Here is a 23,181-nt window from a genome sequence, read left to right as displayed (position 1 = left end):
GTGACCTCATGACATGATGACCCGGTGGGGGTCGGTAAACCCATATGGGTCACAGGAGCCCACAACAACCACAAAACAAAACCATTGGCGTCGTACGCGTCGGGTTAAATGAGGTCAACGGCGCCACACGTTCCCGACATTCCCGCCCATTCAACACAAACAAGTCAAGCCGGTCCAGTTTGGGGGGCACCCGGGGGCAGCGAACATTGGGAGAACGGAGAATCTTTGGGAAAGGTTAGTGACGCCGGCATCGACCAATCCCGGCCCTCTTCCACACACAATCTGTTTGCATTTTGTGCTTCAATCTGTCCTCTACCTATCCGTACTTTTGTTTTTACTTTCGCTTCTCCGCACCTGTGCACCTTCACCCCCCCCCACACACACACACACACACCCTCTCCCCTTGTGCTGTGCTTGACGAAATGGCGAGCAGGAGAATGGTGTTGAAAAGATACCATCGACCATAATTCAATTACAACTTACGCCGGGGCCGGGGGGTGAGTTCGATCAAGAGAGAGAGAGAGGCAGGGAGGGGAAAAGGCAAAAAGGCAAACGTCCAAACAGTGGCGCTGTGGCGGTTGCAACCGAATGCACCAGCCAACAGTGTGGACTCTGGCAGCATAATTCAACACTTCACCACGACAACGATCCGGTTCGAACTGGCTCACAGAAGTCGAGTGTCGAGATTCCGATAGATCCATTCGTCCTTGCCTACGTTTAAAACTGGGTGAGGAGAAGGGGGAGGAGGATGAGGGGTCAGGGGAGCTTGTTTTCATCCCACTCGTACTTGTCTTTCAGTGCGGATTGTTGCTGTGTATGTGCTGGACCTTCAGTTGCTGGTGTTGTTGTTTACTGAAAAGTGCATTGCGCCGTTTTTTTTAAATATCGAAAGTGCAACAAGAAGCAGGAATTGTTCTTTGCTGCATTCGACTTCTTTTTTCCATTGCTCCCGCACACCTGGAGCCTGTTTTGTTTTGACTTTTTAAGTGTGTGTGTGTTCCATTTCGAGATTGAAAGTCACCCCTAATGGGATTTGTAGGATTTGTGGCAAATGGCAAGAAGAGAAGCATTACTTAAAAAAGTGAGCAAAGAAATGAAAACTTTGCAGCAAGAATTAACTGGGTGGGGAGGAAACAGCGCCAATTAACCTGACCCCACAACCCTCCAACGAACGAGATTGAGGTCCACCAACAGAGATTGAAGTGAAGGTAGCTGAGAATACCTAACTCGACCGCACTAAAGCCGTGCGCACTCGCTGTCGAGGCTTTCCCGCGTACCCCCGCGTTGCGTTTGCATTTGCGCGTTGATCTCTAGAACGGCTGCGTATACGCTCCCGCCTCATGCGCTCATTTGTGCACGCTGCCGGCCTACTATGTGTACGACCTTCAGCCGGGGTTCAGCTCAAGTTCACCCGTTAAATGAGTCGACGACGCGCGTAGTGCTTAGTGGCGCTAAATGAGGGACAAAGTAAAGTTCTTATAGTATAATCTCATAATTGCATCATCGAAACGAAGGTGCACACTGAGACAGTCCCCACCCCCCTCTAATGTGTTGTGTGAGATGGCCGGTCTTCCGTCACCTCATTTCTATCCTTTCGATGCAAAGGCTCTCCATTAGCAAAGGAGTGGAGTGAGGGTGTCGGGGACAGGTGATCAGCGGGATACTTGAAATCCACACACCGTCATTAGCCGATGACGCTGCTGGTGGTTTATGTTTCCGCAAGCGACATAAAAAGCGTGTTTTTCCCTGTTCCTTTTCGAAGCAACAAAACACAACGGGGCGCGCGGATAGAACCGGTCGGAGATGTTGCAACTGATCAAATATTCTAACCTTTCGAGGTTTAAAATTAAATTATTCCCAAGACGTGTTGTTCCCGCAACGACGCATTCCAGAAGAAGGTGCTGGAAGCGTTTTGGTAAAAAAAAAACAGCTCGCGTCGACACGATTGAGAAGTTCTTGGGCAACGTGGAAGATGTTACCGACATTCTCCGGTGGGCAGGATTTCTCCACCTTCTATTGGCACAGCGCTGCCACCCTTCCACCTTCACCCCTTTTCACCCGTCTGTTAATTCTGCTCTCGATTCCGTTTCCTTGCGTTTCGTTGCATTGAAATAAAGAAAGCACTCTAATTGCGATCGCCACTATAAGGAAAGAGAGCGTCTATGCACACGGCTGCAATAAAGGCATACAGTGTAGAAAAAAAAACAGGCTGGCAACAATACAAGGGTAGCGGTAGAAATAGAACCGAGGCCAACAAAAAAGGCACTGCCAATGGCCAGGCGGAATGGCGCGTGGAAACATTTAGCCGGGCTTTCCATCAACCGCGTCTGACCTCGATGAAAAGTGTATTGGGCGGGTGGGCGCGCGCGAACGCGTGTGTGCATGGCGTACACAGCCAGACTTTAGTTAGTAGACGCCAGCTGAATGGCCCAGCCCTCGGCCCCCTCGATCCGCCTGTACCCTTCCCCACACGGGCCGGCGCAAACGTGTGCCGCAAGCCATGCGCGAGCAAGCAGGAAAGATAAATCGGCATGCGAACGAGGAAGTGAAATCGTAATAAAACATAGAGATTAGAGTGTCTCGCGGCCAAAACCCAAGACCCGGTGCAAACGGTGGCCACGGCGCGGGTCTGAAAAGCATTTTACATAACGACTGCGCACGACACACTTTTGCGCCACACTTGCGGGCCCGGGCGTACTACACCAGCGCGCCTTTTGATCTAAATATTCTCCTTCCCCATTATCCCGCTTCTGCCTGGTTTGAGGGGGGGGGGCGAACCTGTCCTTTAATGGCTAAACTAGGACGCAAAACAAGCCCGATCGGGAGCAGTGTCGGGACTCCTTGGGTGCAGTTTCGTTACGCTGTTCGTCCATGTACGTCCACTCTCTGTGTACGTTCGAACTTTGGCATCAGTGAGTGTCCCGGGTATTGGAATCTGACCTAACGTCCCGGTGGCGGCAGGTGAAACACGATCTGTGTCGCCGTGCGTTGGGATCAATTGCTTTGGATTCGAATGTCGCGCACTAAGAGGACGCCCGTAAATGCCTTCCACAAAGCCACAAAGAGGAGATTGAGGACAGTCGAGCACACACACACTTGATGGGGATTTGTATGGAGCATATTTTATCATTCATCGATTTGCAATTGTTGTTATCGTTATGCTCGCCTGTTAATGCTGTTCACCAAGATCGATCCCCCACAATCCAGCCCAATGGTTGTAATCTGCCAATCTTATCGATCTAACGGTCTCGTTTGAAAGCGAATTTACGTCCACAGCGCAAGGGACTTACGTCGCTAGATGTCACCATCAAGCGACATAATCGCCAAAGCCACGATCAAACGACCGCAGAACACTTCGTGCCTTGCCTAGGCCGACACAAAGACAATAACAAGGAAGTGACGCCATCTGCATCGCCCTGTCTCAAACCCACCACCCTCCACTCCCCGTCCGTCTGTTCATGTTATATATTTTGTACTGTCTCTTGGTTTTGGCCTCCGAAAACGAGGCTCGTAATACGGAGCTACTACGTGCACAAGGGAAACCCCTTCTCGGTGGCTAGACGCTCGCGGTAAAACGGGAGATCCTTGTCCAAAACACTCCCCACACACAGCGTACAGAAGCAGAAGCATCACGATCATCGCGCATTTAGCGCGCCAACGTCTCCACAATCATTGCGCAAGTCATTTTCATCGGAATGGCACACGATAACGGTTTACGTTTGCGCGCAGCGCGACTAGGGCATGACGCACGGGGTACTTTGATCGTTTGTCGCCGGAGCAGCGGGGGGGGGAGGGTTCGTCGCTTGCGCTGTCGTCGTTTAGATCTCTAGCGCCGAGAAGCTTTGGTGTGACGCTGGGAAGGAAGATTCATCGCAGTGTGCAGTGGCCCAGCGTCAGCGCCAGCGAGCCGTGCGCGACATCACCCCGCGTGCTTTGATCGTGGATGGAGGGTGCGCTCGCACGCTTTGCTATGATGGCGCGGATTTCGTCACACACGGCTCGAAAAATTGCTTATCGTCCGTCCTGCACGGAAAGGCTCGTACAATAATATCGTGGAAGCATCGATGGTGGTAAAGTAGTGAGTATGAGTGTGTGTGAGTGTGTGTTTTAACTGCTCAAACTTGAAAACCGCTTCTGGTTCTTGCTCAATCGTCAGCTTCGTTAGACGCGAGCCGCATATTTACGCTTATATTTGGGCGGACGGTGCTTTCCAGCACACAACTGAACCGGACACCGCGGCCGCGCTTATATGGTGCCGATCTTTACCACTTATGCACGCACGTGCTCGGGGCGGTGGGGTTGATATGGCGGGGTGCCAAAGTGTTGGGGTTTACGTTCTCGACGCGCCCGCTGGCCGCGCTGGTTGGTTGGTGTATTGGTGCCGAGCGCTGGTGATTGTGATGAAATGATACCACGGCCGAACGGAATTCAAGTATCCACTCACACACACTTACAAACATCAACAACAACAACAACACGCCCCAAGTTCGAAGTGCATCGAAGCTTCCACATCGATGACCCACGTGTGGAGCCCATGGAAAGGGGGGGAGCGTTGGCGATCTGCGCAATTCCGCGGGCATACACATACATTCGGCCACTCTCGACTCTTGGGCCTTTGGTAAACGTGTTTTCTTTCACGCCGTTCGCCTCGTGTCGGTTCTTGTCGGCGGGCGGAGAAGCTGCTCGACGGTAATGGGCACTTGCTGTCGTGAAATCCACTCTTAAAAGGCGCACCACCAGGCGTCGATTCGGTTAGGGTCGATTTTTCCTTCTGGAAAGATCCTCCCAAACGTTTACCATTGTTGCGCCATTGCCATTGGGCATGGAGGTTGCCGATTGCAAGCAAGACGGAATTTTTCGAGGCATCCGATCACCATGATTCGGTGGTGTCTCGTTAGAACGGGGTTTTGGGCCACTGGCAGAAAGTATGTGCCGCATGACGAATGGCCGCGACGACCACGGAAATAGCACGAAGGTGTTAATTAGGTACGGCCCTGCCAAAGCGCTGTCCAAGGTTTAATGACCGGTGTGAAGGAGGAGAACCCGGGCTGTCCTAGAGCTGTCGTATGATAATAGTGCACCCTCTGACAGCCCTATAATGAGGGTCTACCTTAATCAGAAGCTGCTACACAGCAATGGGAAAGGAGGGACCAGTTAACCTGTAACATGACGCGCCTGATCAATGCTGCAGGTTCCGTTTCTCATCAGCTTTTATGGGCTTAAAGTCAATTGAGCGGGCTGTAATCTTCGCCCACGTGAGAAGGAACGCAGTCCGTTACATCGGACTTAAGTTAAGCAGCTGTCCCCGTGCACCGACAAAACAGGCCCCGTTTGCATCATTCCACAGCATCATTAATCACCGGATGTCGCATTTCTTCTTATTTGTCTGGCAAACGAATCTCATTCACTGTCATTCCCTGTTGTCATCTTTTGTGAAAAGTGAAACTCTTGCAGCGATTACAATCGGCCATTAACCTGGATTAGCCTGTTGGGGTCCGTCAGTATGTTCGAGAAGCTTTTCAAGGGGGAACGCCCGGTTACAGAATGGAAAGCCAGCCAGCCAGCCAACCAGCCAACCAGCCAGCCACCGTATCATTCCAATGCCGCGGCATTCCAATGTCAAAAAAGCGCTTGATAGAACCTTCTACGCCTTCGGTTCGATAGAAAGGCCAAACAGATTGACACGAGGCGTAGTTGGTGCCATCAAATGCCAAGCTCGGACTGTTGATCAGAGAGGTGTAAGGTTACCGCCACATGCTTGATGTAACCTTTCTAATTCTAACAATTGACCTGAAGTAACCAGACATAACTGCAGACTCTCTCGTTCTCGCGCTCTCTTTCTCTCCTATGCACTTTGTTTCGGTTTCCTTAGCAACGTAGCAGCATGCGTTTCTTCTTCCATTTCACATCGAAGAACACCGGCAGCCGAATCGAAGCAGCCCATCCAAGCCAAAAGCCCCAAACCAGATACTGGAAATCAAGGCCATGAAGGCCGCCGGTGCCGGCGGTGCCCGATCAAAGTCGTTGGCTTTGAACGTCTTTCCAAATTCCAACACACACAATGTGACATTTGTAAGCGATGCCTGCGCGGGGTGTGCGAGATCGCAACATCCACAACAACAATCGCGCGCGGTGCCATATTAGCAAGTAAAATGAGCATCCACTTCCAAAAGGACGAGCCCCCTCGGCGTGTGTACTGCCGCCACCACCACCGCCATGCCACCACAGGCGGAACTGGTGCTGGTGCATCTTGCGCTGCCGATGGCGTTGGCCAATAAGCAGCCATTGGGACACAGATTAAAACGATTTGTTATTAGCTTTTGAATCTTAATCGGTGTCGTTGTTTAATACATTCGTATGCACCCTCCAAGCAATCTTCTTGGCCTATGCATTAGAAAAAAACACATCCATTTTCGAAAATTGCTTTAATTTTCGTTTGACTGGAGCAAGCAGTGCGCAGTTATACTACAGAGACCATACCTGAAGGGTTAACTCTCTCATTGGCTCCCTCTCTTTCTCTCTCTCTGTCATGCTCTCTCGAAGCTTCTCATTTTCTCACGCCAAAGTCCGCGCGCTCAACCCGCTGCTTGCTCACCCCGAGCGGCGAGAGCACGAAGGCGCACTGGAAGGGGTTAAACATTTTATATGACGTTCGGGAGAATCCACCCCGGGTGTCTCATTCAACCACAGACAGTGAAAGTGTGCAAACGTCGTAGAAGCTTTACGCGCTGGGCGCAAAACACACACCGCCCGCACCCCCACAACAACACAGCTTTTCCGCCTCGTCCAACCTCGTCGTAGTGAGAGAGTGAGTTTGGTTGCGTTTTTTTTCCGATTGCAATTGCATTCCACAAAGTAGATCACGCGTATTTCTCTGTGTGTGTGAATGTGTGCGTGTGTGTGTGTGTCTCTGTGTGTGAGCTTGGGTTTGTGTGAAGGAGGAAGTGCACTTTAAATAACGCATCATAACGAGTGTTTAGAGATAAAATACTAGACAGCAAAGGTAGACAGGAAAAGGTTCTCGGGTGTGATGTAGCTGAATAATATTAAAATACGGAAACGAACTGATGTGATACTCGCAAGCCCGCCTTTTGCAACAGCACACGAACAGGAAGGGTTGTTATTCAATAAATCAAAACAGACGCATACACAGCCACAGGTAGACACACTTACACAGTTTTATACTCGGTGTTAAGCTACAGTGAACGGTGTGACAACACGGCGTGCGGTTAAAGGAGGCCTTGAAGGAAAAGGATATCCCACGGACGGTTGATCGGTGCGCGCATACTTTCAAACGTCGTGAAGCTTCTCGGTCTAAAGAAGGACAGGACAAGGAAACGCTCACACCACCACCACTCACACCACCTTACTGCACCAGTGAAGCCGAACATTGCGCTACGAGTGTGTTTGGCATGATATTGGAAAGGTTGCGAGAAGCGAAGAAGTATTACTAAGCAAGCAAAGAAGGAAAAACCGATTCGAACAACAACCACAACAAAACGAGTGCATCGGCCAAGCCAAACACAAACGCACATTTCGAAACACCAACTTCTCTCGCTCGCGTGGTGCGTTATTCCAATTGCTCTGTTTCGTAGTCAGAGATGCACCCGACACTATGACCCCCGACCGCCCAGGTTCAGTGTGTGCGATTTTAAATGCGACCTCGTACGATGAATTGCTCCCGAGGTTACCGAGAGGCCTACTGCGATGGTGGTGGCTACATAACGTCTGTCTAATTTTCCCCGTCGGCGGTGAAATTTCACTGCAAGTGTGTTTGTTTGTGTGCATGTGTGTTTGTGTGTATGTTGTGCTGTTTCTGTGTGCATCGCTATCGTTGGAGGGGTATAACTTATATCTCTCTGTCTTTTCTTTTCCCCTTTCAAAAACGCATGTGTGTAGCTTCCCTGTGGGCACAGCAAAACCTGCAGACGGTCCCTGGGGCAGCATTTAATCCCGCCACAAATCGTCAAACCCGAACCGCGCAGTTTTACTGATCTACTGTGGCAGGCAGGCTTTCGCACACACTCACTGCCACTAGTGAGAGCCTGCAGATTTGATGCATTATTTCTTAAACGTAAGTATTAGCTGCGATAATTAAAGGATCGACCAGGAGATCGCCGCGCGATCGATGCGATCGATTTTAGTTTCACTTTCGTTTTACTGAGAGGGCTTGTTCGAAAGGGGTGGTTGATGATCACGGGGAGGGGTTTCATGACACGGCAGATATATTAGCGCAAACGGGCAACGCGAAGAGCGAAGAGGATTACCGAGCAAATCATTACGCAACGTTTGTTTACGTTTTGTGAGGTGAACGACGAGGTGCTTAGCGATCGTCGATCGTTGGCGAATGTGCGTCGAAGAAGAATTGCACTCGAACCGTAAGCAAAAACGATAGGTAAAGAGGGCTTCTGCGTGAAAAGGTGGGAGCAGTCGTTTCGATTTTTTTGAAAACTCGACCCATTTTTGCGGACCACGAGCAACATATTTCATGTCCAAGTCAGCGTCGCAGTCCGCACACGAAAAAACACCCATTTTAGAATGCTTTCAATGGAACGCAAACACAAACACATCGTACCGTAGCGATGATCGTTTCTTCTCGAAGCTTTTTCGGTACGATACGATCGTCACAAAACTGGTCGACGGGACGCGGATCGAATTGAAAACGAGTCTTTTGGACGAGTTGCCTGCGATGCTCGCTGCAGTGTGTGCTAACTGTCGTACCGCGTGCGTTCCTTCATTGATCATTACGCCGAGCGGAGCGGGTTGGAAAACCGGGGGTATTCATCATCTTCGTGCCATGTCGTGTATGCCTGTCTGTGTGTGAGTGCAGGGTGATCGATCCAGGGCGATTGTGTGTGAGCGGGAAGCACGGGAACGACATCGGCAACGACTTTGTACGGCACCTTCCTAATGACAGGAAACGGACGATTGGCCGATGTCGGTGACGGGAGCGTTTAAGCAGGAAGGAAGTGGCCACAAACTCGTTTCCTTCCCCGCTGCGATGGGTGCCGAGGGTCATTATTATTGATCCTGCCGCTGAGTATGAGGAAGAAGTGAGTTAATAGGATAGTTTGGGATGTCTCCGGTCAGCCTAATGAGCAAAGGCTACGGCTCCGTGCAGGGTGTGAGCGTGAACATTAGTTGACGACTGTGTTGCAACCGATCGTTGCGCGTCTTGCTGCAACGCAATGTCAATTTTTGACATGCAATCAGCAGAAGCAATAGCTTCAGCCAAAATAAACACCGGCATTTGCGTGACGCTAAGAAGAGGAAATGTTCAGGGCCATACGCAGCCGATGTGCAAAGTAAGTGCGTTTCGTAAGTGCCGAAAAAAAGCGACATTCATTATGCCGTCCTTTTCCTCCAGTTCATCTGCACCAGATCTTGGTGTTGGGAGTAGCTTGTACGTTATTGAACATCAAAAAAGAGCTCTTTCGTGTGTTTTACTCTTTTTCAAGGTAATGCAGGAATTGAGTTCGATTATGAAAAAAAAAACAACGGATCGATAGAGATGAACCAGTGACACGGCGGTACCACCGAGTGCACACTACTGTCAGGGCGTCTCAGTTCAGCGAGCTTTCCATCAAATGCAGTTCAAAGGCAACAGTAGTAGGTCGGTGGGACACAAACTGTGTCAATCCGTGGCGGTAACATACGTGTACCGGGGCTGTAACGCATACCCTTCTGCTTGCGCTTGACTGCCTGCCGGCGGCATTTCGAGCGGCTCGACCGCACTTTAACCTGCTTCTGCTGGCCGGCTGCTGCCTGGCCTGGCTGCGCACACCGGGATGATATAATCCACACCTAAACGGGTGCGCGCGCGCGCTCTCTCTCACATTCACACACCCCGCACCCGGCCAGTCCTCGGTCGCGGCAATTTGCTCCGATTTATTTTTCACCTTTTGGCGCACCGTGTCGACGGCTTATGGTCGCGTGCTCGCCCAGCCGGCCCCAAACGCTCTCGGTTCAATACAGGCTACATTTGTTTTGTGAGCACGCGAAAATGAAGGTGTTTCTTTCTATGCTTGCAAGTTGCAACACCTCAGCAGCAGCGGCAGCAGCAGCCGCAACAACAGGGCAGCGCCTTACGATGAGGCAACCACAATGGGCAAATTATTCAAACTAGAAACGTACTTTAATGTAAATACACCGATATTACACCGTGCTGTAGAACAGAAGGAGGGCTCACTTTTTGCTCCCCATTGATGCATATCTCACCTTGTTGCTTTTTGTCACACACGACGCACGCGCGACACGAAAGTTCTTGCAGCAGTCAGGTTCGTCGCCTACTACGCATAGCCCACTCGCGCAAGTCTTTTGTTTCGCGGTTGAGGTGGAGGCGCCAAACACAGCTGCGTATGTGCGCTGGTGATCGCATCTGTTTGACACACTTCCATAAAATCATCATTCTTGTCCAACGGTGGCGACGTGCGGGTGCCAACTGCATTCGTAGGCAGTGCAATAAATTATGGCACATGTTTTGCTGTACGTTTAATTATACCGAACCACACCGTTGCTTTTTGGGGTGTAGCTTTCTATTGTAGCCCGTCTCCCCGTCGTTCACACTCACACAATGCGCTAACGCCGGATAGTGGTCTACTCCTCCGCGCTCGCAATCCAATCGATCGAACTAGTCGAACTTTAATTAATTTAGCAATCATTCCACCCGTCCGGAATGTTTTCCGCATTCGGGCACGGCGTCGGAACCGACCTGGAGGACCGGCCGTCGTCCGGCGGGGTGTGCATTAGAGGTATTATTTAATTGCAAATCAACCGTCGCCGCCCTCTTATGGCGATGCATCGTAGTGATCTTTTTTTTTTTTTTGTAGCTCCAACATTGCTCCCAGCTCTCGTTGCTCGCACTGGGGTGGACTTTCTTTTCTACACCAACGGTACGAGAGGTACGAGGAGCTCTCAGGAGTCAGAGATCGGGATCGGTGGTCAATCGCGCAATCAACTCGCTTGAATTGCAACTTGATTTTTACTTTCTCAGACGTGGCCTGCTTTGCGGCAGCGAGATTGAATCTCTCTCTCTCTCACTCTGTTTTTATGTACGGTGTTTAATGTTGAATTTCCCTTTCTTTGCCTGCTCTCGGTGATCTCTCTCTCTCGATCGGTCCACCATCTATCCAGCAGCAGGGCCCACCGTCGTGGACCGGGAATTGTAAATGCATCGTCATCGGATGCTTCATTCAATCGTTCATTAAATTGACGTTGCCATCCCCCTCTTCGTTCCACCAAACGGTGAATGCACAAGCCGGGATACATAACCGCTTGCTGACAGTGGATTTCTCAATCCGCTTAATGAATGATTTGAGCCTGTACATGGTACAGGGCTGACGCGGTGACAACGATTGCAAAATGAGTGCTTCAATTGTTCGCGTACACGATGCTTATTAAATCATCGACTAATTCTATACACGATCCATTCCCTCTGTCGGGCAAGAAAGATGGGGAGGTAATGCGCATTTTTGAAAAGCAAAACTCAATAAAAAAAAGTTGTTTTCGTGGTTTCGTTTAAGCCGCAAATACGTCGACAGCTCACATTTCATCTAGCAGGTTCGACGGACAGCTTCCCCGAAGATGTAAGAATGTTTACCGAAAATACTGCGATCTTGCGCACACCCTCCGTTCCGTGGACGGGTCGGGGTGATGCTGGTTGAAGAACCGGTCGACCTTTCCAAATATTTGAAGCCTGTAAACGGTCGACAGCTCACCTCACCTCACCGCCCCGTTGCCATCATAAGCATCAGTGTGTGCGTCTGTATCGATCAACGATCACTTCCATGATCGACGCGGCGTGCGGTGAACGAAACCTGACGAGAGCCGATAGCTGGCTTGATACGCTTGAACGTTCGAACATTCAACTGGCCAGAGTTGGAATGGGTTCGTCGCTTCGCTCGTTGCTCAATACGGGGGATCCTCCCTTTGTGCGCCGTCATCGGCAGCGCGCAACGGTGCAGCATGATTATTAATGATTGCGCGCCTGTCGCACCGTCGTTTGCTTCCCTTTTTCGTGACATTCTGGCAACCGGAGTAGCAAGGGGGGAGGCGAGAGTGCAGGATGGAAGGGGGTTTCTTTATTTCGTTTCGGGCCGGGTGCGTCATTGCTGCTGCTGTTAGCTCCCCCTTCCAAAGTCGACAGTTTAATTTGACGTCCATCTAATGTGTGCGCCTAGTACACGCACGACAATGCGAGGAAGTACGTTTGTGTGTGTGTGTGTCATAATATCGTTAGCCATTAAGTAGTTATCATCACCCACCCATCCACCTTCTTCTTGGTCTTCTCGCGACGGTTAAATTGTCACTAATGGGTGTCACATTATTGTCTTTTCTCTCCCTCTTTCCAGACCCACCAAAACGATGTTGAGCTTTCTAGCTTCATCATTATTAGCTATAAGCATCATCTGCTCGGTTGATCCCGGCCTGGCAGGTCCCTTGGATGCGCTCAGCTGGGCCCGGATGGACAACATCAACCTTCCCTGGCTGCCATGTAAGTATCCGACTACCTCGCGACTAATCGCGCACACGCCGACCGAGGTGGTGTATGGTTTTTTGCCTCACTCTTCCTCAATGCCAACAACGATCGTTCGTTCGCTCGTTGGTGGGTCAGAAGGCTAGAGCGTACACAGCGGAGGGACAACTTCATCAGCTGTTGCAGCGCAGCATACGCTTCCTCAGCCTCACTCCCAATGTGCGTGTTAGTGTGTCTGTGTTGTCCAACACGAGGTGCGTCCCAAGGTCAGCTGTTCTTCTATGCTTTCTTGACATAGATTTTAATCACGCTACCTGTTCATCGGGGTGTCCGAACTGAAGGCGAGCGTTATTTTATCGACTCGTCGAGCGTCGAGCGACGACGGGAACCCATACTGTTCCTCCAAATGCGTGCCTCCATCCGACAAATGGCGACATCCTCTCGGCGGTCGGCCATCGGTGCGTTTTGAAAGATCCGAAAGCTTCGCGAATGAAGAAGTGAGCTAATTATGAGCATTTTTTTGTTTGTTTGGTCGTCTGCACTGTTTGCTAATCGATGGCCTTTTCTTGGCCGTTGCCGTTGGAGTATTCTGCACCAGGACAATGCGATACTTAATGGGTTTTGTTGCTTTTTAGATAAGTTGATGCTAAACACCTTCCAAATGTGACGTATTGATCGCAGCAAACGAATCGCGATCATGAACCATAACTCGCTAATAACTTAATGAACAAAATGCTCAAGACCTTTGTGCGTGTACGATGTGCCGTTTGTTGAGCAAAAACAATCAAAATCACTGGCTGGTAAGGGTCTCTGTCCCTCGGTCTCTCTCTCTTTCTCTCTCTTGCTTCAGTGCCCCAGTTACGCATAGAGTATTTTTTACACCTTTTCCTTTCGAGTCTATTCCTATGCATGGGAATGTTGCCTTTTTTTGTTGGTCGATTATTGTCGGAGATGAAACACGTTGAGTAATGAACGCGCTATGCTTCGATTACCGGCTTCCATCACTTTCTGTCTCCGCTGACGAAAAAACCCCACCAACCCACGCTGAACGAGGCTGAGAACACAGAGAAGGTGCACCTCCGCAATCCGAGCATGATCAGCAATGATTGCAGTTTGCCGCCATGCTTTCCTCATTACTGCCACCACACCACCGTGTCGTGTCGGGCAAGTGGCGCTGGCCTTCGTTTTTCACACCTCCATTCCCAGACCTGAGCCTGAGGGAGGATGGTAATCGATTCCATCGATTGATCGCACTTCTCTGTATGCGAAGGTCACACAGACACACACACACACACACACACACACACACACACACACACTGTGCTAATTGAAAGCTAAAGATGCGATTGTGCCGGGAATCAGGTCAAACGTGCTGCTGCCGTTGGCGCTAACACACACACATTGTCCATCTAACCGAATCTGCTTTTACTTTGTGCATTTGTAGATGAAAATATGACACGATGTTATGGCGAGCTGGGCTGTCTGAACATCACCAAGGAATGGTACCATCTGATCTTCCGGCCGTTCAACGTGTTTCCGCTACCGCGGAGCGTCATCAACACGCGCTTCATCCTGTACACCGAGAAGAACCCTACCGATGGGCAGCTGCTGCAGGCCGAGGCAAAGGATACGCTCGTCAAGTCCCACTTCAACCCGGACTGGGCGACCAAGTTCATCATCCACGGCTTCATCGATACGCCCCTGTCCAACTGGGTGTCCGAGATGCGCGATGAGCTAATCACGCGCGGTGGACTGAACGTGATCGTGGTCGATTGGGCCGGAGGATCACTGCCGCTCTACACGCAGGCAACGGCCAACACACGGCTCGTCGGTTTGGAGATTGCCTACCTCATCCGGAAGCTGCAAGAATACCGGGGACTGCAGCCGGAAGACGTCCATCTGATTGGACATTCGCTCGGTGCTCATACGGCGGCGTACGCGGGAGAACGTATTCCAGGGTTGGGACGCATTACCGGGCTCGATCCAGCGGAACCGTACTTCCAGGGTATGGGACCGATCGTACGGTTGGATCCGACCGACGCCACCCTCGTGGACGTCATCCACACCGATGGAAGAAGTGTGTTCCGGCTAGAAATCCCCGGCTACGGTATGTCGCACGCCTGTGGCCATCTTGATTTCTATCCCAACAACGGCAAGGAGCAGCCGGGCTGTGCACTGTCGCAGGAAGGTGCTGCCACCATTCCGCTGACACTTATTAAGGATGGCATTGAGGAGGCGTCAAGGGTGTTGCTGGCCTGTAATCATATCCGCGCCATCAAACTGTTCATCGACAGCATCAACGGCAAATGTCCGTATGTCGGTAAGTCGGCTTCCGCGCGCCTATAGTTGTGATCACAATGGTGTGATCGTTCTGTTAATCGCAACCAACTCCCATCTACAGCACATCGGTGTCCATCGTATCAGCATTTCCTCAGCGGCAACTGCTTCAAGTGCACGTCCGGCAATTGCGCACTGATGGGCTATCATGCCTCGCTGCCCATCACAACCGCCCGGCAAAACGTGTCCGAGAACGATGTCATCAGCGGCTCATCCAGTGTCCCGGTAGCGCCCCAGCCGGGCAAATACTTTCTTGCCACGGGGCGTGATTTTCCATTCTGTCGTAAGTAGCAACTCAACAATGTGGTATGTTTTCTGCATAGATTCTAATCTATTATGGTTCGTTGATGCCCTTAGAACGTCACTATCGATTTACGGTTGAACTGGCAAAACCGAAAGTGGCTGAACCGTGGGTACAGGGCCATCTGACTGCGGGCATCTTCTCGGAGCGAGGTGCGCTGCGCAACATCGACCTGACACCGAAAGGCACCGCTCGGCTGGAGCACGGCACAACGTACCAGGTGGTGGTCACCAACCCACACGATCTTGGCGATCGCATTCGCAAGGTAGAGCTGGCCTGGACGCACGACATGAACGTGCTGGAGCCGACCACGCTGTGTCTGTTCTGGTGCAACAGCCATCTGTACGTGAAATCGATTCAAGTTGAAACGATGCAGATGCCCTCGCGAGAGTAAGTAAACTAAGCGGGGAGGTTTTTATTACCGGCCCAGCGTTCTCTAAACGCTTTTTCTCCCTTTCCTCCCTATCCCCAGAAAACGGAACATTGAATATCCGAACAAGCTGTGCGCACCGAAGCGCGAATACGCCGACATTGCCAGCCGCGGGTCCTACTCGTTCTACGATAACTGCAAACGGTAAGGGATGACCCAAGCGTTGCGGCACACTCGTTACATCTCATCTCAGCCCCCGCTAAGCCAGATTTCATGCAACAAACTCAGCACCACCACACGCCATCACGAGGACACGTGCGTCATATGTGATTAATGCAGCGTATATAGCGATCGCGTAGTTAGCAGCCTTCTAGCGTGCCTTCTAGCGATTTAACGACCCACCTGTGTGTTTATGTGTGTGTTTTTTGGTTTTGTTATCTCTCTCTCTCCATCTCTCAACGCCCTTCTACTAAACCAGAGACACACTTTGTTCGCCCAGTGCGCAAGATCCTCCAGAGGGTGAGGGAGGAGGAGTACCCCCCTTCATCCCTCCGTGTGTCGTCCCCTTAAATCATTTCTGTGAAATATTCGACATCTCGCGCGTAGTACACTGCCTTTCCATAGTTTTTCCTCTTAGAACAAGTACCCCAGTAGATGTTATTAGGTGGAGAGTGTCCAAACAGTTCAGCTCGATTAGTCGATTAGCCTGATCGTTCGTGTATAGTGGTATGATTTTAACCTTCGCCAGAGGCCGAACACAACCCACGCTTGATTTGGTTTGTGTGAATAACAACAACAACAACAACAACAACAATATTTTGCATTGGTAGAGATAGGCCAAAGTGATATAATATTCCCAGATATCGTGCAGGGTGAAATGTTGAAAGCCTTGCCAGCAACCCGCTGGCAAGCCAGGAATGGTCTCCGTTTGTTCATTTCGTTCACTTTCTTTACCCCGCCCCATCGGGAGCCATATATGTGTAATGCTTTTCTTTTGTTTTGAATTTGTTCAAATACAATACGCGTAGTAGAATTAGCTGTAAGCAGAGACAGTCCTGCCCGGAAGAGGATACTTCAGATCGGGATCAGAGGCCGACGTTTCGAGGCGAGGAAAGGCAAAGGTTGTAGAAATAAGTTCGGTGTGGCGCCATGGCCCCTTCCGCCGGTCGGTGCGCGCCACACCTTTCCATGCGTTTACTTAATTACCGTTAGCAAACTGAAAACATTATTGTGATACCTATACGAAAAGAGTGACTGTAAATTATGAAATAAAACGATACATTTATTTCGTGTACCTAGTTGCGTCGGTCGAGTCCGTCGTCTTGGGGGTTTGCAGTTTCCCAGAGTCAAATAAAATAGAAATAAAATTTCGTCCATGCATTGCAGGTGCATCCTTAACCAGTAATTAACTTTTTATCGTTACTTACGCAGCTCCAGCGCTTCTCTTCTTTCGCTCTCATTCTCTCTCTCTCTGTCTATCTTCTGTTCTTGCTTTGCTCACGGCATTTTGTTTGTTCATTTATGTTCATGGAGACCTCAGCACGCTCCGCTCACGACATGGTGCCGTTGGCGAGGGCTTGTGCCAGATCGTTCAAACTGTTCGAGAGGGCCAATATGGCGGCGGACATGTTCGTGAGCGCCTGGGCGATGGCAAACTGAGAATCGTCAATCCTTCGCTTCTTCATCACTGTTTCCAGCTTTTCGGTGGTGCGCTTCAGGCTCTCCTTCAGCCGCTCCTGTGGCTCCGACATTGCACTGCTCTTGGGTCGTAAAAATTCGCTGGTGGCATTGTGCAGCGTGGTCAGCTCGACGTACTCGGTCTGGTGCTGGTGGTTGACCAGCTGCTTATAGCCTTCGCCCGAATGTTTCCGAAGATGCATGTGTGTGGTGACGGTTTGGGCCGTCTGCTCCTCGACCGGTTTGGCAAAGGTGGCCACAAACTCTTCGTCCAGCGGGTCCTCCGTGTAGTTTTCCACCACTATTTCTTCCTTCTGTACGCCCGTGTCCTCGGGATAGTATTCCTCCTCCACGCTTTGCAGCGTGCTCATTTCGCCGCCATTGTCGACCGCTTTGGTCCACTGTTCCAGCACATCGTACAGGTTGCCCACTCGCATGATGCGCACCTCGAACGGGGTGGGTCCGATGCGCTTCGAGCGTCCCTCCACCACCAGCCGACATTTTCGGCGCAGGTTGATCAGCACGTCCGCCCAATACTTCACCCACTTCGAGCATGATTTGACCGTGCCGCCCTCGATCTTGTTCAGTCGCTGTGTCGCCTCCGTCCAGAACTTTTGACGCTCCTTGCTGTCGTCCAGGTTCTCCAGCTTCGCCTTCTGTTGATACTCCTCGAATATCAACACCAGCTCCTCTTTCTGCAAATTCGAGGCTGACTTCGGTTTCTGCACCCCCGCGGGAGTCAAAGAACGCCAGTGAGAGTGTTGTTAGTGTTGTTCCGCTACGCGAGGCGGCGTTACCGCTTTTTCACTTACCAGTTCGGAGTTCATAAGTTCCATCGAGTTTGGGTTCGATGCACGCCAAGAAATTTGCACCCACCGATGATGCCACAGCCCGTTCGCATCAGCGCAATCGTCTTGGAAATGGCAACCTTTAGGACACCGTTTTAGCTTTGCGCGCCTTTCGCGCTAATGATGAGGATGATAACCGAACGTGAACGATGAGCTAAAAAGTGTAAATATTTTTGGTGAATCCAAGCGCTTCGACTTCTTTCTCATCCAAAGCTTCTCGCTTGCTGTTATTACGACCTGTGAACTAGCGCACGTAAACGCCTCTTGTCAAATTTTGCGTACCGTCTGTTCCCGAGTTACGCAGTTTGTGCGTTCCCGAGGCATACGCGCAACTCAAATATTTGCGTCAATTAAACTTCATAGTTTTCGGCCAAATAACAATTTAGTCACTCGTTATTTTTATTAAATTTAGTACTTTCATGCACTTTATCATTTATTTGATACGATTCGTGCGGAACATTCTGATATTTTCGGCTTTTAGGTGGATTAAATTTACCAGCAAAAATGTATTTTATACTGGATTGGACAATTCTTGAAGCAAATTGCAGTGATTTAACATTTGATCTGTAAAATTAAGAAAAACGCGAATCTCCTCAGTCGCGTATGTCGAGAACCGCGTAACTTGGGAACAAACTGTATACGCGCCACAATCAAGTCGCATAGAATTGAGGTACGAGATGTGGCGCTGTTTTGCAGAACATAAAACTACAATCTTTTGAAATATCTGCTTTATAAATTTAGCTGATTTTGCATTCAGCTGGTGGAATATAATAATTAATTGCCACCAAAACGTGCAAAACAGCTTGCAGCATTTTTATCACCTCGCTCATCAATGACAATTGACAGCAATGGGCGCCACATCGTATCTCTAATCACCTTGGTAGAAGTAAGCGTTTTCGCGGACCGACAAGCGACAGATTGCAAACATAAACACAAATCGGCGTGTTATTTCGCTTTCTTTCCTTTGCACCAGAAAAAGGCCCGAAAATGGTGAAACTTACACCAGATCTAATAAATCAGTCCATGCAGTACATGAACCCGTGTCGTGATCGAGAGCTAGACTTACGGGGTAAGTAGATCCCTCGCCGGTAATTCTGCTGCGACACAGCTGCACTCCAAGCTTACGGTGATTGTTCGTGCGTGTTTCAGGGTACAAAATACCACAGATTGAGAATATGGGTGCGACGCTGGATCAGTACGATACGATCGACTTTTCCGACAACGACATCCGCAAGTTGGACGGTTTTCCGCGCCTGGCCAGATTGAAGTGTCTACTTCTGAACAACAACCGGATTGTGTAAGCTCTGCCACCGAACGGTTGTGTAAACATTGGTACAATGAGCATGAGTTTCCCTTTTGCAGGAGAATTGGTGAAAACCTTCACGAATCCCTTCCCAACCTTCAGAGTATCATTCTGACCGGCAACAACATCCAGGAGCTCGGTGACTTGGAACCTCTGACGAAGCTGCCGAACCTCGAGACGCTCAGCTTGCTGACGAATCCCGTATCCACCAAGCAACACTACCGTGAGTATGTTGCTTTCCGTTTCCCCAACCTACGGCTGCTAGATTTCCGCAAGATCCGGCAAAAGGAGCGCGAAGCAGCGAACCTACTGTTCAAGTCGAAGAAGGGCAAAGAAATGCACAAAGAAATCGTTCGGAAAGCGAAACAAGCGTTGCCGGCCGGTGCACTCGGTGAATCATCGCCGGAGAAGCAGGCCGTCCAGAATGCGAGCCCGGCCGACATTCAGAAGATTAAGGAAGCCATCAAGCGAGCGACGAATCTGCACGAAGTCGAACGGCTTAATCGCATGCTACAGTCGGGTCAAATTACCGGCGACATACTGAACGGTAACGAATCGCATTCCATTAATTATTAATCTTTTACAGAAAGCGATCGCGAATGGGGTGATAAAGGGATCTTCTGAAGCCGAATGCGCACAATTTTTGCAGTATAATAATGAGTCAATATTTTATTCTATTTTCTATCTACCTTAGGCGCTAACGGTTCTGAAGCCGAGTAAAAGCTCCGATTCGAACAGATACAATACACGATACAGCTGGTCGAGAAGGGCGTGAAATACACTGAACAAAAGATTGAATTACACCATTACATCGGTTTTCGACTATCTCACTATCTCTAAAATGCGAAATTTCGTCAAGATACTTTCCAGCGTCCAGCGCTTGGTCGGATCTTTCTGAATCATCATATCACATAGAACCTGTAGGGCGGAACTGTATCCCAGCCGCATGCAATCGAGCTGTGGCACACTAAATTTTTGGTTTCGCCTTTTCCCGAACCGATCGACGAAGGGATGCTCCAGCATGCACAGTTCATAGAAGATAATGCCCAGCGCCCATACATCGCTTTTATAGTCGTAATCCTTGCCTCGGGCCACCTCGGGGGCCATGTACAGCGGTGTCCCAACGATAGTCCGGTTCAAATCGTCTTCGTGCATAATCTTTGAGATACCAAAGTCGGCCAGTTTCAAACGGTTATCGATACAAATTAGTACGTTGGCTGGCTTCAGGTCACGATGAATAACATTTCGCTGGTGCAGATACACGAGACCGTCAGCAATGTCTCCAAATTTGGCCATTACAGTGTGCTGATTCAGAAAGGCGCCTTCGGACAAGCGTCGCTCGAGAAACGTTGCCAAATTGCCTCGTTCTGCATACTCCAGGACGATGTTCCAACTGGTGGTTGTTTGATAGTAGCCTCGATACTGTATGATTCGTGGATGGCAAAGTTGCGAAAGAATTATGTGTTCTTTCAGTACCGCCGTGTAGGCATAATCCGGACTATTGAATGGAATGCTTTTGATCACGATGAGTTGGTCATTGTATCGATATAAACCTACGGAACTGTGAAAGTTTTTTTTATGTAATTCACCATTGTCAAACGAACCCCGGATGATTGCTTACCTTCCGAAACAACCTTCAGCAAGAACTACGCATAAATTTAAGGGTGAATTATTGAATTGATCCATGGTTCGTGCCACAAGCTACGGGAAATCAACCGCCATCAATATTGTTTGCTGCAAGATGTCCGGTGAATAGCTGTTGACAGATCATTTGATAATTTCGGAAAAGTGCTCATACCAACACTGTATGTTTTCAAATGAAAGCAAAACAGATTTTTGTGTAATGTAAAATCTTGTAACAGAAGCAACAATATTTTTTTATGTTTGAATTGGTGAATTATTCCTATCGACAAAATAAATTACCTCGAAGTAAAATAATTTCCCTTTTCCTGTGGATGTATTTTGTTCGTGCCTGTAATGTCAAATTTGACAAGCATCTGCCATTTGTAATTCAGTGAGGAAATCGAGGTGGACGGCGTTCGCGATTTTCGTCCACAAACACGCAATTTTTCGCTGTTTTTCGTGTGTTGATAATCTTTTCCGATAGTGGTAAGTGCTTTGGAAGAATGTGGCCGTAAGGAAATGGTGGGATAATGACTGAGCGTAGTGTAAATCGGGAAAATTGTGTAGTTCATGCACATGCTCGCATCGTAGCAGATGACGTTTCTACTTTGGCCACACGGCAGGGTTGTCAAACGGGGATGCGGCCTACTCTCATGTCTTGTGAGATAAATTTCTCTTCTAAGTTCTGTCCAACTCATCCCCTTTTGCAGATATCAACATAAAACATCATGCCGGCATTGGACGATATTAAATCTTCGTGGGCCGATGAGGTTGAGTCGGATTCCGGCTCGCTCCCACCACCGTCGGAAGTGATCGAAAATGGACAAAAGATCGTGACCGAGTACAAGTACAACAAGGATGACAAGAAGGTGAAGGTGGTGCGCACGTACAAAATCAGCCGCGTTGTAGTGCCGAAGTGCGTGGCCAGAAGGAAGAGCCTGGCCAAGTTCGGTGATTCGGCGACCGATCGGCCGGGCCCGAACCCGCAGACCACCATGGTCTCGGAAGACGTGTTCATGCAGTTCATCACCAACAAGGAGGAAGAACAGAAGAACGAAAATGCTTTGGATTCGATGAAGAACATTGTCAAGTGCCGTACTTGCGAGGGCGAGCATTGGTCATTCCATTGTCCGTACAAGAACAGTGCGTACGATAAGCCGACTAAGCCGACGACAGCTCGTAAGTATACGGTCCACACGAAATTTGTCTTTTTTGCTGTGCAATCTCGGCCACCAACACCACCTCTAACCTTGATTGTAACCCCGTTTTAGCGGTTCCGGAAACGACCTCATCCAGCAAACCGGGCAAATACGTTCCTCCCCACATGAAGGAAAGCCAAGGAAAGCCGGGCATCGGTGGTGCGATGCGTGGACGTGACGATACTAGTGCGATTCGTATCTCGAACCTGTCCGAGGCAATGACGGAGGCCGATCTGGAGGAGCTGGTGAAGAAGTTTGGCCCGCACACCAAGATGTTCCTGTCTCGCGACAAAAGCACCGGACTGTGCAAGGGCTTCGCATACGTTCACTTCCGTTCCCGCCGCGATGCCGCTACTGCGATCGAAGTTCTCAACGGTTACGGTTACGATCATTTGATTCTGAGCGTCGAATGGTCCAAGCCGCAGAACCCGCAGTAGAGCCCGCTTGCAGTGACGTGAGTATTACGGCGTGATCGGTTTCCGTTTGAAACGATAGCGATTGTCGCGTAGGAGGCGTTGGAATGGTTAAGCACGATAAAGATCTGTGGCGTGCCGGGAATGTGAAAAGGAATAAGAAAAGTACTAAATATAAAAAAAAGGATGAGAGAAGGGAATTTCGAACGAATCCTTTAATGCGTGATGTACATCCCAAAAATCGTCAGCCGGACAATGCTTGGTTTTAGTGAAAAGATTGCCAGGTACGTGCCTTGACCATTTTGTTATTTATGTTTAATTTAAGAGAGGAGTTCATGGTTGTACTATTATGGCTACGTTTATACATAATTACACAGCCATAATCGTGGCAGCGACGAACACCACCAGCAGGCCATGCATGAATTAGTTAAGTTGGCAGTATGTCTGACGATTGATGCAGCTTTGCCACATTAGCATCGTTTAGAATGAACAGACAGAAAGACCTGAGGAGGTGTAAATTCGCAAGCAAAACGCTCGCTTGTTGTCTATTGACATACATCCCCCTTGGAAGTGATAATTCTAACTATAACAGGGGAAGTGAAAGTATTTAACTCGGACAAAATAATCATAACCCA

At 49.6% G+C, this 23,181-nt stretch overlaps 5 protein-coding genes across 8 annotated transcripts; 3 read left to right on the top strand and 2 right to left on the bottom strand.

Annotated features, from left to right (window-relative positions):
• The first annotated feature begins 6,680 nt into the window (after positions 1-6,680).
• On the top strand, positions 6,681-16,777 carry LOC120895521 (pancreatic triacylglycerol lipase-like). Of its 3 annotated transcripts, none has more exons than XM_040298978.1 (7): positions 6,681-6,808; positions 7,900-8,074; positions 12,351-12,493; positions 13,920-14,795; positions 14,877-15,095; positions 15,170-15,503; positions 15,586-16,777. In XM_040298978.1, the coding sequence occupies exons 3-7, from the start codon at positions 12,364-12,366 to the stop codon at positions 15,689-15,691; spliced, it is 1,665 nt and encodes a 554-aa protein (XP_040154912.1). In that variant the 5' UTR covers positions 6,681-6,808; positions 7,900-8,074; positions 12,351-12,363; the 3' UTR covers positions 15,692-16,777. The 3 variants fall into 3 exon arrangements, with proteins under 3 accessions (XP_040154912.1, XP_040154914.1, XP_040154913.1); XM_040298979.1 differs by lacking the exon at positions 6,681-6,808 and adding an exon at positions 6,827-7,003; XM_040298980.1 differs by lacking the exon at positions 7,900-8,074.
• On the bottom strand, positions 16,745-18,251 carry LOC120895522. Its single transcript, XM_040298981.1, has 2 exons — positions 17,973-18,251; positions 16,745-17,882 (listed from the first exon to the last, which is right to left on the bottom strand). Exons 1-2 carry the CDS (start codon positions 17,994-17,996, stop codon positions 17,034-17,036), a joined length of 873 nt encoding a protein of 290 aa, XP_040154915.1. The 5' UTR covers positions 17,997-18,251; the 3' UTR covers positions 16,745-17,033.
• A 640-nt stretch (positions 18,252-18,891) lies between these two features.
• On the top strand, positions 18,892-20,120 carry LOC120908343 (probable U2 small nuclear ribonucleoprotein A'). Of its 2 annotated transcripts, XM_040319252.1 has the most exons (4): positions 18,893-19,077; positions 19,158-19,305; positions 19,371-19,858; positions 20,006-20,120. In XM_040319252.1, the coding sequence occupies exons 1-4, from the start codon at positions 18,996-18,998 to the stop codon at positions 20,029-20,031; spliced, it is 744 nt and encodes a 247-aa protein (XP_040175186.1). In that variant the 5' UTR covers positions 18,893-18,995; the 3' UTR covers positions 20,032-20,120. The 2 variants fall into 2 exon arrangements, with proteins under 2 accessions (XP_040175185.1, XP_040175186.1); XM_040319251.1 differs by lacking the exon at positions 20,006-20,120 and having other exon boundaries at positions 18,892-19,077; positions 19,371-19,998.
• Positions 20,119-21,325, bottom strand: LOC120908342 (serine/threonine-protein kinase Nek5-like). Its single transcript, XM_040319250.1, has 3 exons — positions 21,235-21,325; positions 20,933-21,114; positions 20,119-20,872 (listed from the first exon to the last, which is right to left on the bottom strand). Exons 2-3 carry the CDS (start codon positions 20,995-20,997, stop codon positions 20,134-20,136), a joined length of 804 nt encoding a protein of 267 aa, XP_040175184.1. The 5' UTR covers positions 20,998-21,114; positions 21,235-21,325; the 3' UTR covers positions 20,119-20,133.
• LOC120908340 (eukaryotic translation initiation factor 3 subunit G) lies at positions 21,292-22,746 on the top strand. Its single transcript, XM_040319249.1, has 3 exons — positions 21,292-21,420; positions 21,645-22,113; positions 22,206-22,746. The coding sequence occupies exons 2-3, from the start codon at positions 21,663-21,665 to the stop codon at positions 22,568-22,570; spliced, it is 816 nt and encodes a 271-aa protein (XP_040175183.1). The 5' UTR covers positions 21,292-21,420; positions 21,645-21,662; the 3' UTR covers positions 22,571-22,746.
• Positions 22,747-23,181: the final 435 nt, after the last annotated feature.

Source organism: Anopheles arabiensis, chromosome 2 (assembly GCF_016920715.1).
Source record: "Anopheles arabiensis isolate DONGOLA chromosome 2, AaraD3, whole genome shotgun sequence".
NCBI classification, from domain to species: domain Eukaryota; kingdom Metazoa; phylum Arthropoda; class Insecta; order Diptera; family Culicidae; genus Anopheles; species Anopheles arabiensis.
This window is presented reverse-complemented; position numbering and strand designations above follow the sequence as displayed.

Excerpts from the sequence above, each read along its gene's own strand:
- LOC120895521 (XM_040298980.1), top strand. The coding sequence starts at position 12,364 with ATGTTGAGCTTTCTAGCTTCATCATTATTAGCTATAAGCATCATCTGC. Across the intron at positions 12,494-13,919 it reads CAACCTTCCCTGGCTGCCAT|ATGAAAATATGACACGATGT; the intron begins GTAAGTATCCGA and ends GTGCATTTGTAG. Across the intron at positions 14,796-14,876 it reads CGGCAAATGTCCGTATGTCG|CACATCGGTGTCCATCGTAT; the intron begins GTAAGTCGGCTT and ends TCCCATCTACAG.
- LOC120895522 (XM_040298981.1), bottom strand. The coding sequence starts at position 17,996 with ATGGAACTTATGAACTCCGAACTG. Across the intron at positions 17,883-17,972 it reads AACTTATGAACTCCGAACTG|AAACCGAAGTCAGCCTCGAA; the intron begins GTAAGTGAAAAA and ends GCGGGGGTGCAG.
- LOC120908343 (XM_040319251.1), top strand. The coding sequence starts at position 18,996 with ATGGTGAAACTTACACCAGATCTAATAAATCAGTCCATGCAGTACATG. Across the intron at positions 19,078-19,157 it reads TCGAGAGCTAGACTTACGGG|GGTACAAAATACCACAGATT; the intron begins GTAAGTAGATCC and ends TGCGTGTTTCAG. Across the intron at positions 19,306-19,370 it reads CTGAACAACAACCGGATTGT|GAGAATTGGTGAAAACCTTC; the intron begins GTAAGCTCTGCC and ends TCCCTTTTGCAG.
- LOC120908342 (XM_040319250.1), bottom strand. The coding sequence starts at position 20,997 with ATGGATCAATTCAATAATTCACCCTTAAATTTATGCGTAGTTCTTGCT. Across the intron at positions 20,873-20,932 it reads GCTGAAGGTTGTTTCGGAAG|TTCCGTAGGTTTATATCGAT; the intron begins GTAAGCAATCAT and ends AAACTTTCACAG.
- LOC120908340 (XM_040319249.1), top strand. The coding sequence starts at position 21,663 with ATGCCGGCATTGGACGATATTAAATCTTCGTGGGCCGATGAGGTTGAG. Across the intron at positions 22,114-22,205 it reads GACTAAGCCGACGACAGCTC|CGGTTCCGGAAACGACCTCA; the intron begins GTAAGTATACGG and ends ACCCCGTTTTAG.